The sequence below is a fragment of the Cygnus atratus genome, chromosome 3 (assembly GCF_013377495.2).
Source record: "Cygnus atratus isolate AKBS03 ecotype Queensland, Australia chromosome 3, CAtr_DNAZoo_HiC_assembly, whole genome shotgun sequence".
Classification (NCBI taxonomy): Eukaryota; Metazoa; Chordata; class Aves; order Anseriformes; family Anatidae; genus Cygnus; species Cygnus atratus.
In genome coordinates this window covers 111,495,845-111,512,710 of record NC_066364.1, presented here as the reverse complement: position 1 = coordinate 111,512,710, position 16,866 = coordinate 111,495,845, and the positions used below count along the sequence as shown (strand labels likewise).

At 42.5% G+C, this 16,866-nt stretch overlaps 1 protein-coding gene across 1 annotated transcript; it reads left to right on the top strand.

Moving 5' to 3' along the window:
• Window positions 1-1,271: 1,271 nt before the first annotated feature.
• On the top strand, window positions 1,272-7,906 carry CNRIP1 (cannabinoid receptor interacting protein 1). The gene is made up of 3 exons (XM_035553038.2): window positions 1,272-1,548; window positions 2,180-2,324; window positions 5,969-7,906. The coding sequence occupies exons 1-3, from the start codon at window positions 1,370-1,372 to the stop codon at window positions 6,131-6,133; spliced, it is 489 nt and encodes a 162-aa protein (XP_035408931.1). The 5' UTR covers window positions 1,272-1,369; the 3' UTR covers window positions 6,134-7,906.
• The last annotated feature ends 8,960 nt before the right edge of the window (window positions 7,907-16,866 follow it).

Below are 16,866 nucleotides of genomic sequence, written 5' to 3'. Positions count from 1 at the left end.
GTGACTCACCAAGCCCATAAGATTCTTGTCATATATTAATGTTGATAATGCAGCTACCTCATCATACATAAAGAACTGGTTTTGTTTGGTTTGGTTTTGCTTTATTTTGTTTTGAAATGGCATTTATTTCACTCTTGACTGTTCAGTGGGAGAAGTAATGACTGCATCATGTGACAACTTTCCTATAGGATAATCCCTGCTACCAATGACTGCTATCAAAGGTGGAATGTTATTTACAGAGCTTGCTATATACACAGTTCTTAGATGTAGGAATCACACCCTGCTCTTATTTTTGTGGAAACCTTGCTTACTGAACAAATTATGAAGCCTATTCTTAGCTGGATACTTAATCAAAGCAAATACAGTAAGATTTTTGTTGCAGAAGTTTTCAGCAGTACGTATTATTTTGCTTGTTAGTCACAAAAAAAAAATAATTCAGTAATTAACTTGCATACACAACGAAAAGCAGCTGGGTAACGCCAGATCTTCCATATGACTTAACAATACTACATTTTACCACCCCATGTACATCCTTGCTTTAGGAAAACAAAGAAAATATCAGGCCCAGCACAACATGTAGGTGAACTAGCTGTGCAATGCTCCTAATGAAATCATTAACTGTTGTAATATTCAATCAAACAAAAAATACATTTATGGTCCAAATCCTGTGTCAGCTTTGAGAATGTTGCAGTTTTAACAGTAAATAGAACAAATATGAAAAAAAAAAAAAGGAAAAAAAAAAGAAAACTTTATTCTTTGCAGAAGAATGGAAAGGGTTCCTGAACCTCCTGCTGCTCTACAAGCAATCTCTGAGCATTAGGCTGGAACGGGAGCGGCATAGAGCTGAATTAGGGTAGGACGTGCACAGATCCTTGAAGGGATGGTGGCAGCCATTGGTACAGAGATGAAGAATCGCCATTCCGGTCTGACACCGCCTTTGTGGCGGGTTTTTTCCTGTGAAAATGAAAGAGTGGGACGGGGCGGGGAGGGAAGGCGCCGGGGGAGCCCGGGCTCGGGGCCGCTGTCCGGGGCCGCAGTGCTGAACGGGGCGGGCCGGGGCGGCGGTCACCGGCTGGGAACGGGGCTGCGGGGGGACAGGGGGGCCAGGGAGGGGCAAGGAAGGACAGAGGGGACAGGGAGGGACAGGGGGGAAGAGGGAACCCGACGCCCAGACGCCGCGCCGTGATTATAGGGGAAGAACAAACTAAATCCATCGTGCGCTGCTTTGGGGAAGGGCTGGGCCGGCTGGGCTCCGGCAGCCCCTCCTCTTCCTCCTCCCTCCTCCTCTTCCTCTCCCTCGCCGCCTCGGTCTCCTCTGCCCTGCTGCGGAGGGGGGAGAGACGAGGGCAGCCCCCCCCGGCCACTCGCCATGGGCGACATCCCCAGCCTGGTGAAGATCAGCGTGTCGCTGCGGATCCAGCCCAACGACGGGGCCGTGTATTTCAAGGTGGACGGGCAGCGCTTCGGCCAGAACCGCACCATCAAGCTGCTCACCGGGGCCAAGTACAAGATCGACGTAGCCCTCCGGCCCGGCACCGTCCAGGCCACGTAAGTGCATCCAGGGCTTTTATTTTTAGAGGTTTAAGAGTGTTTCCTGGCAGGCTGACAGCGCAGGGTTTCCGTGATTTCTCCCTCTCCGCCCTCTCGCTGCCGTGTTTCTAGGTCTCTGGGCAGCTGTTCCCTTGCTGGCTCCAGAGAGAGGCTGCGTTTGCGAGTCGCTTCTTTCCCCTTCCCTCCCCCTGTAGCTTATTAGGGCCTGGCTCCTTTTCTCCCTCCTTCCCTGTGGTTTGCCCTAGGGGCAGAAGGACGGAGCCTTCCAGCTTGGGGATGCTCCCAGCCCAGCCCCACTGCACCCCACCAAAGCAGAGACCGGCACCGGAGAGGATGCAGATGAGAAAATGTCCTCCAGTCAGAGCCAGCCATGGAGAAGGGATTCACCCAAGCCCTCCCCAGCTCCTGGGGATCCTCACATTCCTTTTTCACCTTCCCTGGGTGATTGCAGAGCCCTGATTTTATTTTATTTTTTTTTTTGGGGGGGGGGGGAAGCCTCAGTGAGTCAGCAGCACGTGCAGGTCTGCTGAAACCACTGACACGTCCCCGGCACGCAGGCTGTGAGCCCCCGTGCCAGCTCCACGGGGCCTGCAGGGCTGCTGAAAGGCCGGATCCTGTCTCTTTGCAGGACGATGGGCATTGGGGGTGTCAATGTGCCACTGGAGGAGAAATCGAGGGATGCTCAGGTGGCCTCTTACACGGGGATCTACGACACAGAAGGGGTGCCCCACACCAAGAGCGGGGAGAGACAGCCCATCCAGGTCAACATGCAGGTATGTGGTCCTCCGCGCACAGAGCGACGAGGGCGGGCAGCAGGGATGCGGTGTCCATGGAGGAAAGCATGGCAGAGAAATATTTCAGGGCAAATCCTGCTCACAGCTGCTGCCCTCTTTGCTTTCCATCAATCTTCTCCCCGCCCCGATTACAGCTGTGAGGGATTTGTGCTGTTTATTCTGCAGCTCCTGTACCACAGAGGGGAAATGGAGCAGTATGTCATCTTCAGCTGATGCCCTCCTAAGGGCCTGTTCTAATTTCTACGAGTTTAGGACCCTACCAAGGTTTCCAAGCCTCTCAGATTTCAGCTTTTCTCACATCTGCTCACTGCACTTAAGATTTCTTCTTAACTTTTATCTTTACTGTGTTTGTTGTTGTTTTGTTGTTGTTTGTTGTTTTTTTTTTCTTCTGGAATCTTCTGCCATTTGGCATGGCAATACTCTTCTGGATAAGAACTGTAACGGCTTAATTTAAAGTTTCTGACAATTACACAATGTGTAACTTTGGGGACCAACGTCCCATTAACAGTTACCACTCCATAATCTTAGGCTAATAAGGCTACCCTGCAGTATTTGTCCATGTTAATCCTTTCTCTATACATTTGTCTCCTTCTAACACCCAAGAAAACTGAACGCCTAGGATGACTTTGACCAGCAGACTCTCTGTTCCTCTAACAAATACAGAAACTATAGGCTGGTGATATTCTCCTCAGGGGGAAGGAGATGGGTGAGAATTTTTATAGCAGTATAGCACTGCACTGAGCAGGGTTGTTGGAAACCACTTGTTCAGCATAGCAGTTCTGTTTCATAATGGGTTTATACCAGGAGGTTAAAGGGCACTGACCCAAAAACACACGTGCTTTGATTGAGGCAGCTCTATTTTGATACCTGTGTGGATTGTACCCTCAACTGCATTACTGAGGTGAACTTTGAAAATCTGGAAATTTAACTTCTCCCGTGGAGAAGACTAAGACCGAAAAAACACAAATGAAGGAATTCCAAATAATGGAAGGAAGGTCTGGTTTTCAGACACAAGCTCCTGGCCATTTTCTTGCAACATAAGAACGAGCAGCCACAATATTTATCCAAACAGTAGCTTTACAAATCAAATCCTGATATACTAAACCATGAAACTAATAGGATTTGCAAGTGATAAGCAAGTCCTCAACCCCTTTTAGGGTTTGATCTTGACAGACTGGTTCTTCAGTACAGACTTAGAAGTCCACAACTGATACTTTTAAGTATCAAATATAGGCACCTCAACAGGGATTTACATGCTTAACTCCTCATTTAGCTGCTTAGCTAGTCAGAGCTATGACAGATTTAGGGAACAAGTCTCAGGCACCCCAGTTCAAAAACTGCTTCGAATACCTACTTCCTGAATCTTCAAAACTAGGCTCATTGTACTTTGCTTTACATTTTCCTATTTCTTTCAATTATGAGGAACTTCTGCCTCTACTTCCTTTTCTGTAACAGGCAGGATCCTGACATATCCTAGGGAGAAAAGGACTACTTAAAGCTTAAAAGTCTGAACTCACATTAGGAATAGACTGAAACTGGTCTGATACTGCCAATTTAATGCCCAGAAGACAGAATATCCATGAAAGTGATAAATGTATTTCCTGTCTGCTTTGAAATTCTAAATGCATAACTTTTTTGTGCTCCTACTTTGTCTTACCTCTTACAGCCATAGTATATACATGTAAAACAACAATCCTGTTTCTGGATTCCAGAAAATGAGGATGTATTGCTGTTAGCTGACTGCTCACTTGTGCCCACTAACCAGAAAACTCTAAACTGTCTAACAAATGGTGTAAACCAAGTTAGATACCTCTCTTTGGTCTGATTTTATTCTCGGTTAGATCAGACCAAGACTGATTAAGAAGCCAAGTCTCTCTTCCCATAACAAATAGCCACCAAGTCATCCTAGCACACAGATTCAGAGGGAGCAATTAAATAATTACTCCTGCCTATGGCACCAAGCTGAGCCTGCCCGAGGGTAGGGACATCCTTCTTCCCTGGGGAAGGCCACATATTGGCCCAGTGGAGGAGCCAGGATTCAGCTGCAGGAGCCACAGGAATTCAGGGGAGCTCAGAGGATGCAGAACGTTCGTTATGCCACAGAGTTGCTGCGTGTCCTAAGAACTGGGCTTGTGGGGAGGCACACGGTAGTAGAAAAGCTCTGCAATTTAATTCTTTCCTTCTCCTGGAAATCTACAGCAGTCAGACAAACTCCTCCGAGTAGCTCAGCAACTTGTTTTCCTCCTTCATCTCTTTAGAAATTCAGATTTTTCTGTACATTAATGAAATGCAATACTGCTCTTGATCGCATCACCTTTTACAAATACTTTTGTAAAGAAACACTTTTTCTTCTGGATCAATCCTCAGCTTTCGGGCAAGGGTGGTTGGTGCTCCTCTCTACTGAGGATTTCTCCATGTGGATTGCGCCCAGTAATATTCAATGTGCTTCACCTTTACTATCTTGCATTACTGCTGGTTTCAGGATTACCATCAGAGGGCAATAATGAAGGATCCTTAATTAAGATTTTGATTGCTGAGAGGGGTAAAATAGCTTGTATGTCTGATTTTGCCTTCATCAAAGGAAGCGACAGAAATATTTCAACTACTCCTTTAAGGTAACACTTGCAACTAGAGCCAAGTAAAAACCTTCCACTGTCAGCACGCAGCAACTCCTGCCATTGTCAGGCTAAATTTAAGATACCGCAGTGGGCTGGGGGAGGTTTAAAGCAATGTCCATTAAGCAGCAGCAGCTTACAAACCACATCTTGGATTAAAGACAAAAAACAAGCAAAAAAAACCTCCATGCCCTTCTGAGAAAACTGAGTACAAAAGGCTCTGCTTGCAACGCAGTAAGAGTCACTATGAAATAGAGCTTTCATGCTGACTTTGTGAGTGTGATTATCCTAGGTAGATGATCTAAGGTCAGCTTCCAGGCACATGATGAGAATGGAAAAGAGTCAAGTGAAAAGGCTGTCATTAGTGAGTGATGGAAATTTTTAAAAGGAAAAAAAAATGTTTTAAAAAAAAGTTAAAGATCTTATTATACAGAACTTACTATAGCCGTAGTCTTATTCACTAAGTTGCACGCACAGACAACTTACAGTCAATGTCTCACTATTCCTTCACTGTATTAGACTCTTAGCTACTAATGTGTGCTGATCATCTCCTTCCTGCCCTCTGGTACTTGTATCTAAGTTGGAAAAGCTGTGCTACAACAGTACAACTAGCAATTACAGAAACATAGGAGCAGGAACTTTTGCTTAAGTTTCATGTAAAATGTGGAACAAAAACCCAGAGGAGGAGTAAGTGATCTGATAGCAGCATGTCTCAGCCATGACACTGAGACATGGCACTGTAGACAGAGGGCTACAAAGAAGGAATCTTCCCTATCCTAACTGCAGCCTCTAGGTATGGTTGAAGTGATAGCCTATTTCACTACAGATCACTGCTACATGATCTGTAGTATATATAAGTCACTTCGAGGTCATCAGGCCACCACTGCTGTGTCATCTTGAGAAGGATTATAGCTTTGATTCTTGCTGTTAGTAATGTTTATCAATATGGGAACTTGAACATTTTTACCCCTTTCATTTACTAACACTGATGCTCCCTTTTCCTCACAGTTTAATGACATTGGCGTTTTTGAAACAGTCTGGCAAGTCAAATTCTACAACTACCACAAACGGGATCACTGCCAATGGGGAAATAGTTTTGGCAGTATTGAGTATGAATGCAAACCAAATGAAACACGCAGTCTTATGTGGATCAATAAAGAGACCTTCCACTGAAGAGAAGTGCAACCAATACTGCTGGACAAACTCCTTAAAAAAAATATCTACCTTTATAAACCAGCAAGAAGCCTTAACAAAGGCATACTGTAATGTCACTTTGTTCCGTAAGGTTCCAATAACTCAGTTGTATGTACTGGTGGTGCCACTGAAATCTTTGCCTATTACTGTATTTCAAGTTTACCATGGCATCTGCAACATTCTTTATCTATACCCTGGGAATACTGTAGGCATCATGGTAAAGAATATTTTCCTGGGTAGAAAGTCATCCTATCATAATAGTGTCATAACTATCTGGGTTATGCCCACTAGATGTAACAACCTTTGTGAAGTGTTTTGCTTTATTGCTTAGAATTTGGATGCGATATCTATCATGTTGGAAATTTCCATATTTATATTTGTTTGCTCCTAAATCAGTGTGCTCCTTCAGGAATTTTGTTTCCATGTCATCCCAGTGGACAGCAAAAAAGTGCAAATTATGGATGTCTGTAGGTTTAGATAAATGGCAGCTACTGCACTGTTGGTATCAAGGGATGTCATAGCAAGGGATTTGGAAACTCTCCTTTTGTCAAGTGCTGTAAGATACCCTGGTATAAATTTCCTATTTTGTGAGATTTGGTAAATTAGCATTCTTTGATGTTAACTCTCCCAGTCTCTGAAATAGCTTTAGAGAACACTATAAAACATGCTAACCTAAATGAAAAAAAAAGCAATAAATTAGTTGTGGTATTAAAGACATCTAACAACATGGCTAGTGTCTATGTCAAGGTTATATAGTCTTGAAAGATATAGCAGCCATCCTTAATTTAGTTCTTACAGTAAGAGTTCTGATAGTAATCTCTGGTTTTCTTTTAATGAAATATTGCTCAAATCAGTGAAAATACATAAATCAACTTTTTTTAAGCCTGACCATTGTATTATATCAAAATTTACAGGATTTCCAGCCAACAAAAACTCCTCACTTATTGTGACTGAAGTGCAGATTCCAATGCATCATGCTCTTTCACATAAGGATAAGCATGTAAGCAATTGCACAGTTATGACTAAAGGTGCTACGTAAACACTAGGTCAGTGTTTAACATATACAGGCGGCAACAACAACAAAGAAAACAAATATATCTTTTCTTTCAGTAAATAAACCAGGGAAACAACTATACTGTCCCATCCCCTACTTGGGCTGAAGTAAGCTGTCAGTTCTTGCATATCTGTTACTCCCTTTGTGAATAATTTGTAAATTGTGTATGTAAATGGTAACCATGACTTTTGATCTTTGTAATAAAGGACTTAAAACAAATTTTTCTCTAGTGTGACCATCTAAATGAGCAGAAAATATTATATCAAAATTGCAGTGGTTTTAAAAAGTCAGACAGCAGAAGGTACCTATTCAGTGCTTTCTGAGAATTCAGTCTGAGGCACTTCGTGTTCAGTGCCCAAAGCTGCTCCTTCTAGGAAATACAAATCCAATGTGCTAGAATGCAGGTTGTGAATGTGATAATGCTCAGTAGAAATTGAGAAAAAATCAACAGCATTTTGCTGCACTAATGGTGTGGCAAGTCAAGATTTAGGACAGAAGTGAAATACATTTTTTTTGTCCATTGAATTCTTAATTGAAAAACTTGACTGTTTGTAAATTTCTACAGACAAAAAAGGCTGACCATAGTATTGATGTAATATATTACCAGAGCAGTAAGCTAGGCAGCTGCATCTCTGCTCTGAGGCAGTATTACACAGGCACATTTCATTGCTATGAAATTCTAGAAAGTCTTCTAAGCTAACTTCTGTCCTGGACTTTCCCTAGTCTACAGGCAAATGATGTGGACAAAGGCCCATCCAGATTGGAGGGGCCACCTAGAGCAAGTCAGCCTACCCCCGGATCACGACCACCTCCATCCCAAAAAAGAAGAATTTTGGCCACAGTCACCATGAAGTAGTCCAGTTTAAAATCTTCGATGACAGGAGGAAAACCGCCACTTTCAACCCTGGAGATGGGGGGGGTCCTGTGTGGAGCCAAGAGTTGATGATTCAGTCAATGATTCTTGTGGGTCCCTTCCAACTTGGGATATTCTGTGATTCTACAGAACCTTTTTTTCTCTGAAACAATAGTTCAAGAGACATAATTAATAATACCAAATGTTCAGCTGTCAATCAATTCCACCTCTGCACTACTAAAGCATTATTTTCTTCTGCAACACTTGGTATATTTTGTTTGTTTGTACATAGAAGCACATCAGCATGAAGTGTTTGATACATAAATTAGCAGATGTTTTTGTCCTACTACAATTAAAATGTGTAAGATAGGCCTACAACTCTTGAGTTCAGCTTCTGTGAAATCCTCGGCCTACAGTATCTGAGCCCTCCAGCATTTATGAAATGGTACAGCAAATCCAGCCTATGCTCACATGGGAGGGATGTTATCATCAGCTATACAAAAGCACACCTTTCCCAAGGTAAATACTCGTGTCTACATTAACGGCAATTAGGGCAGCTCTTTCTCGTGTCCCAGCAAGCCCCTAGCATGTCGACTGCAATTCAGTTCAGAGGGTGGTCAGGAAGGAGGGCAGATGGAGCTGCTTTTAAAAGGAAGAAGAGAGCACTCAGACCAACTGTGTCCTGCAGGCTCCACATCCTGAGACTGAACATTGCTGTCCAGGACTGAAGTCCCCCTTTTAGAGACAGTGGCAGTGATTAAAGTAAAATAATTAAAAAAAAAAAAAAGGGGGGGGTGGGGAAGAAGACTGCTTAACAGCTATATTGGGAAAGGTAAATAGCTTTTATCAGCTGTTACTTCCTTCCTGCATGATTTTTAAGCGTGGAGAAATGTGGCTTGATAGCCTTGCATTATTCCTGCCTAATAAAAAGACTATTCGTGGGGTATTTCTTGTGTATTCATACTGCTAAGGATGACAGCACTGATACTCTCCACGTGTAAAGCAACATAATCCTACAGACTTCCCCGTGCTCAACAAACATTTGCTCCTAGTAAAAGAGACCCATGTCTTTAGAAACTCCTTCAAAGCAATGTTCTGAAATACCTTACATTCAGGACAACTCTGGTAAACGTTCATAAAGCTGGTGGGTAATCTCATAAAGTTTGTGGGTAATCAACTAAAGTAACTGTCGCTGTGACAGTTTGATGCATTATTTAATCAGCAGCATTTAATCCCCAGACAAGTTTGTTCTTTACACACCTTTTTCTAATTAGTATTTCCATTTCTTGAGAGAACTCCAAAATTCAGAACAGAACACAATATACTAAGCTTAAAGATATTTTTTGTAATTATTCAACACACTGTCAGAAAACGCTGACAATGTGTCAATCCAGCTGAAACCACAAAGCACTGATACCTGAAGGTTTTCTACATGAAAGCCTTAAAGATTTTTCTCTTTTGCCCCTTGTGTTTCCATGAAAGTTTCCAGTTTTTATTTTCATAAGAAAGATTGAAATGAATATATTGAACCTTCCAGAGTTACTTTTTCATCTATATTTAGGTAGCTGTTAGCACTTTCAGACAGCTGAGTAAAAGGATCCAAGAGCAAGTTATTAGTCATGATTATTATGGTTTTAGTCTGGCATAGGGCTTACATGAAATCGTAAGTCTGTGCATTGTTTTTTGTTTAGCACAACTACTACAGGCTTTGGATATCTCCTACCATCTCACTATAGCTGAAAAAAATAATACTGCCAAAGTCTCCAAGCCTTACTGACACAAGCTAGTGAGGTCTCACTGGCTTTACCTTCAGAAAGCCTCATTTGTGACATTCTTCCTATAGAAGATGTGAATGGAACTGCTGTACAATGAAGCTGTAAGTTTTTTATCGCAAGGTTTTCACATGCCAGCAGAGACTGGTTTCCATTTCTTTAAGAGCACCTGGCTGATTTGCTATGTAAAACTTTGAGGTATGTGCTATTTTGAACAGTTCAATTTTTCTGAAGCCTCCACATAAAAATAAGAGCGTGGCACTGTTGTCAATGCAAATCTTTTTCTGAGGTTTGAAATAAGTGCCGTGGCTTTCAGAATTCAAATTATTGCCCTGTAACTGTGTCAAGCCCAAAGCATAAAGCAGTAGTGTAATGAGTCTTAGAGCATTCATGTTTTCCCTTACTTCTACAAAGCTCACAAGCAATGACTGGGAAGTTTGTGCAGTGCAGCTAATCCTAGTCTTGAACTAGGAGAGATGGACACTCCTGCCCACAGGATGCATGCTGCATGCTTGGCAGCTTTCACCAGTGTTTTTTGGACTGCTTCCTCTCCTCCTCTTCCTGAGGCCAGCAGTTAAGGCTTCAAATCCCCGTGAAACCTGGCTTTTGGCCTTAGGAAGGCAAGGCTGCACCAACACAGTAAGAACCAAGCCAACTCTCCCTGCATTGCCTTCTCTGTACCTACCGTGAATTTTTTGATTATTTCTCTAAGTGATGGACACAGATTACTTCTGTTTGCTCACAAAGGATAATCCCACGAGTGACGTAAGTGACCTTATAGGTTACATACAACCTTCTCTGCCTCTTCATGGCAAAGAAATTCACAGAACGTATTCCAGCTGTAGAACAGGAAGAAAATGTCAAGCTACCAGAAAAATAAAGTGAAGTTAGACTACAGAAGGCACTGCTGATGGTTAGTGGTGTAAGTCCTGCAGCACCTGCCATTACGCTGCTGGAGAACTCAGACAACTACATACCACAGTGCTCTCACACTCACTGACCTCCTCTTTATAATGAGATACACACAAGTGAAGAGCTGGAAACTTTTGCAAGTTCTCCTGATGCACTTTGTTTCTCCCCCACAGAAAACAAACACCGCTACTCCTTTTATCCCAAATAGTAAGGAACAACCCAGTGCCCCCATCGGGTAAATTCTGCAGCCTTTGAACAATTCATAGAGAAGCAATAACAAACTATCAGATGATGGTAATGAAGACAGCACAAGTAAGAACCATATGACTGTCCTGGAGGTAAGATGGACCTTCTGCCAATTCTTACCACACTTACTGCAAGGTCCGGTGCCATTCTGCTGTCAGGAAGTGACTGTGATAATGTCTGTGATAATATCTACGTTAAACTGTGGCATATAGGGATGAGAAGTTCTCAGAAGCTGGAAACAAATCATTATGAGTTTAATGTGAACCCCAGAGGGCTTTGTCTGCAGAGAAATGGCAGTATGATTTCACAACATATTCTATTTTGACTATGGTGGCAATCTTCCACTCAGTCTACGTTGCTAGGCCAATCAAGTAACCTAAGGTACTTCCAAATTCCAGGGTCTTTTTGTAGAGAATGAGCCTTGGCCAATCCTATGTCGAGTTGGTGGGGTTTGTTTGCTTGTTGTTGTGTCCCCCTTTCTAATGATCTGCATGATTTTTACTTCTATCTTCAGAGACATTTCTCTGCCTAAATACTACACGATAAGCAAGCTGAGAAAATAATGCAAAGAGTACCACTGTGTGAAAACAAAACTGCAGTCGTCCCAGTTCTGTATGCCAACTATGTGCTTGCACTGCACAGATTTAATGGTATTAAAATGAAGAAATGGCTTCATGAGTCTTTTAGTTCTGGTGCAGACCGAACCATGTTCAAGAGGCTGGCAACGTTTTGTCTATCAGCACAATGCAATAGTCATATATAAGTATGCTGATCTTATTTTCAGAGGCACCACGCTTACACTCAACTTTGCTACTCTTGAGGTAGATGGTTAAGAAGCCAAGAAAAGGTGCCAAATTCACTCCAGGTACAGAGCTCCACTGTAAGGAATGTAGTTAACACAAGGGACAAATTTGTCCCAACAGGCTAAAATGTGGATTAATACTGGCCTTGCTTAAAATAGAACTGTAAGAACTCAGACCTAACCATCTTAATACAAATGAAATATAATCCATTGAGGAAATAGTTCCAAGGGGGTTGTTTTAAATACCATGAAAAGATTTCCTCTACAGATCATTTGCCCTATCTTATAAAATCTTTATTTTCCTCTAGGGATCAACTAACATTTTGTGCCTGCATTCTGGCACAAAAATCAGTTACATAATGAACTAGCAGAGCTGAAAAACTACTTGCAGTTGTTTGGTTTTTTTAATGAAAACAGCTATCAATTCTTACGTGCTTTAAAAATAAAATCTTATAAGTAAAAATGAACCAAGCATCTTTTTCCACGAACTTCCCGTAAAAATGAGAAGTTGGGAAAAATAACTTTGAGAACTTTCATTAGGCTTGCCAGTTGAGCCCTGCAATGCCAGAAGCAGAGGCACTCAGGCACAAATAAGCAAGCAAAGGAGGAGCACCAGAATATGTTTAGCTCCAGGACTGACATATGATCTGAACAGCACAGCAAAGAGAGAGTATTAACCCCCCACAGGTCCTCCTTTGGCTTTCAGTCTGAAAAAAAAGCACGTCTAGGACAGATAGGTACACATTCTTGCCATGCACTCCATTCTACAAATCTGTGTGTGATCATGCCTTATCTTAGACACCAGCTTCTGTCCAGATGTCCAAAGGGAAAACAGTGGAGGGGCATGAACTTGAAGTCATGATACTACAGAAACAGAGAGAGAGACAGACAGAGACTCAGAGCACAAAGACACTGAGATGTTGCTTCTAGTAAACCCCCAGACAGTTGGGACACACTCACTAGGAGGCTTCATATAAAAATATAACAATATAAGAGAACCAGAAGAAAATTCTTTCAGTAGTCTCCATCTCAGTCACCTCCAATACTCCTTCCAGATTCTGCTAGGACTGCAGCTAACCTCAAAAATCTACGGAATTCCCCACATCTTTCACCAGTAACTAGCTGTAAGCTTCTGGCTCGATAAGCTCAGTGTCAATCACTTACACCACTGATTACTTGTCATTCTGAGTAACTGCTCCCATCTCACCAAAGTGTTCTCTAGGCAGTCAGTAGTTGCTAGTAAATACTGTCATAATTTACTCACCTCCCTCTAATGTTCTGTCTGTCTTTTATCTGTAATGGGGAAAGAGAGAAGGGAGGGAAAGGGGAGAGAAAGGAGAAAGAGAGGGAGAGAAGGCTTTCTTCTCTTACCATTTGCTGTTCAATCTATTACTCATATTTGCCTTAAAGGCTCTGCAGAAAGGAGCTATTTATGAAACTTGTAAGGTCCCCAGTCATTCAGTGGCTTGTACTAGAATAATCTGGAGGGGTGGGTGTAGAAGCACCATATTTTGGGTTGGGCAAGGGAGCCCTCGTACATCCTCCACAGAGGCATGTAAGGGCATACCAATGAGTGCATCAACAAACACCCTGTGGGGCAGCACCACTCAGCAATACCGGGAAGTACGCAGAGCACGAGTGTCATGTGAGGCTGGCACAGCGCAGACAGGCTGGGTGCCGTGCTCCAGCCTTCTCCCACTTTCTGCTCTGGTTCAGGCAGCACCACTGCAGCCTTTGAGCTTCCCATGAGGCACAGCTACAACCAAAAGAACAAGCAGCTAAGGAAACTGGGGAGCGTGTGTAACTCCTGGGTCAGGGTACAACTCCTATGACTTGGTTGAACCCAAACTCATCACCAGGGTAAAGTCTGGACGTGCTCCCTTCCTCCACCTCCTGCACCCTGTTTTCCCACAAAAAGGAAACACTGGTGAACAACCCATGTGTACAACACGACTGAGGGACTTGCTATATTCTTATAAGGAAGGTTGGATGGAACACAATGTTCACCTATATTATAACATGGCCAGGCTTACCTCTTACCAACTACCTCATCCAGCTTTATTCTCATCAGAACACCAAAATCTAGACATTTACCATGTTACCATCACAGCCTTCTTCCCTGCTGTGATGGTTCTCCAGAACAGCCTATGAAGAGAATAACCTTGTACTGGAGAAAAGGCACAGATTCTCCCTGGTTAGCTCCCAATACCTGTTTTTACATCTCTGGCTCCAAATAAAAGACAAATCAACCCACCTTCTGACAAGTACTTCACACAACCTACACTTGGCTGTGAAAAATCTAGAAACCGGAGTCCTAAAATCAAAGTGGCTAGTCCTGCAGAAGGCATTGTACAGAGGGTAGCAGCCTGTCTTTGACGTTACAACACGAGGGGAATTCTTCCCACCTTCATTAGATCCCAGGATGAGGCTTAGGTTATGGCTTCTAATGGACCTGACAGTGAGAACTCCTGTAACTCAACCAGGATCCAGACTGTTTTGTTCTTGTCACATGAGACACCAATGTTGCTGAAGCAGGACAACCTCTCATGGCCAGTGATGTCAACTAAAGCAAGTCCAAGGATCACAGAAGCACCTTTTTACATCGCTCTCCCTACAGAAAGGAAGCTTATTCTCTGTGGAGACAGCGTGAGGTAGCCCAGGATAATTCAGAGACTAATTTCACCATCACTATTCTCATTTGCTTGTTCTAAAGACTATATTCATTTTCTTTTATTTTTAACTTCTTCATTTCTACAAGCTACAAACCTTGAATGCATGGACAAAGAGCAAATACTTAAAGAGCCACCTGATTTTCTCTTTTTCCATACATTCAGCAAAACAGTTTTCACCTGGAGAGAAAAATGACAAGAACTTAACATACTGATATGCAGGTCACACACAAGCACAGGTAAAGAAGTGTTTTGATGTGCTGAACATTAGCCCTAATTCTGAAGATGTTTACAAATTCAGGGCCAAAAAACAAGTTAAAAACAAGTTCAAGTGTCTTGTTGGAAAGGAAACCTTTCTCCTTTATGTGCTCTTTACAAGCTCCACGCAAACACCTCCCACTCTAAGACATTCAAGCTTGTTTTACTGAACATTTTACTTGATACCAGAGAGCCAGGAGAAAAAAAGCTGGAATCAGTTTTAGCCGATTTGCTTTTTTTACCTGCTGGGCTTTTAACACAAATCATAGAAATGAAGAATTAAGTGACGCAATGGAAGCTGTGAAAAAAGTAAGCTGACTATCGTATCTCAGACCAGTTATGAGTTACCTGCTGTGTAGCCCCTTTGATACAGAATTCCTGGAGGACAGACAAGGTTTTATTGCGATCTACATCAAGCAGTCCAAACCAACGCTTTAAGTAATCAACGTAAAATATCAGAACATTTCTCTGTAACATTGTTTCATCCACAATACACACATTTTCAAACAAGACTTCATTTAGTGTGAGCAGTTACAAATTATTAGTCATTACAGCTAAGAATAAACTCCCAGCTCTGGTTATGCTTTCTCCCCTGTATTTTTAATCATTATTTCAAATCCCACAGCTCCAGTAAAAGAAAATTAACTGCTGAGGATTTAGGGATTTGAAGCAGTGTTCTTCCAGCTCATAGTTGCTTTACAGAAATCAGTGCCATGTGAATACTAAAAACATAGCAAAAAAAAAATTGACTTTACTTTTGTTCTCAGTAATATATCAGAATGAATCGTGGAACTTATGCAATCTAATTTCTCGTCCATCTCATGTGGATTCTCTTGTGTTTTAATTTTATGGTTTGACTCAGCCCTTCTGGCATTATGGATAAATGTTTCAACCACCATACTCTCTTCAGATAAGTAACTTCATAAAACTCTAAGCAACTCAGTGTGGTATCTCAGCCTTTCTTTCCATTTTCATGTAAAACATTTAATGTTATGAGTGGAGGGCTGCGGAGGAGGAAGAGCAGGACAAAGTGTACTCAACACAAGCTTCAGTTTAAGAAGCCAGGCGAGAATTGCCAGAGGAAAAAAGCAGCAAAAAAAAAAAAAAATACTCCAGGATACCGCTAGATGGTGCTACTAAGAGGACGTATCTACCATGAAGGATCTTGAAAAACGCAGGAATTGTATGTAAGGTGTAAGGCACATCAAAAAGACTCCTAATCCCACTCGTGACTGCATCGACCACCTCCCCGCCCACTCAAACACCCTGCGATCTTGCAGGAGCACCTGCATGCAAAAGAAGCAACCCTTTGCTACTGTTGAGTGTCTTTGGATTCAAATTGACACCTGAGGAGCAGCAGTGCTCCGTGGTACAGCCGTGGATCACAGCTGGACAGAGGTCCAGCGAGCTCACGCAGTACTGAGCCTCATCCCTGGCACTTCTCCCAGCAGCCCTCATTACCCTGATTTTAGCCTTCCTTGTGTGCAGCCTCATGAGGAGTTTCTGCTTTCCTGCAAGTTCAGGCACATGCATTTCTTGACAAGCATGACCACAAGGACTACTCATCCAATTACTCATCATTCACAGTTCTTACAAAGGAGGATACTAGTTTCTTACAAGAGCTACTATCCCCCACTTCACAGATAACTCCAAACTGTCTCAAAATGAGCAGATGCACCAGAAATTTCTAGAGACAGAACCAAACTTCATTTCACCATTGCATGTTGAAAAAAAAAATGTCAGAAGCCTGTGATGTCCTAAGAGCTACGTGCCACAAGCTGGAACCCAGCTATCTTTGAACAAAACCCTAATTTATCATTTTGCTGGTCAGCAGGCTCCCAATACTCAATCTCAGGACAGCAGCCTTTTTTGCAGTGGATCAGCACTCTGTGCTGGTTCAGTCATCTACCTGCCAATGAAACTGAGATGATAAATGTAAACCTCCACTGCAATGCTAAATGATCTGTCTCTCCCCACCCCCTCCAAAGTGCTTCATTCTCAGGGGAATAACATTAGCATTTATGGAAGCAAATGCCTCAGGCTTTTGCTAATGAGTTAGAACCTTCTACCTTCGGATCACAGGCATGAATCCTATTCATCTCAAAGGTAAAATACCGGCTCTAACAGAAATTTGATATCAAGATGA

What these genes read in the sequence shown, in the direction of transcription:
- CNRIP1 (XM_035553038.2), top strand. Translation starts at nt 1,370, where the DNA reads ATGGGCGACATCCCCAGCCTGGTGAAGATCAGCGTGTCGCTGCGGATC. An exon ending in CCCGGCACCGTCCAGGCCAC is followed by an intron (nt 1,549 to 2,179) that starts GTAAGTGCATCC and finishes GTCTCTTTGCAG; the next exon opens with GACGATGGGCATTGGGGGTG. An exon ending in CCATCCAGGTCAACATGCAG is followed by an intron (nt 2,325 to 5,968) that starts GTATGTGGTCCT and finishes TTTTCCTCACAG; the next exon opens with TTTAATGACATTGGCGTTTT.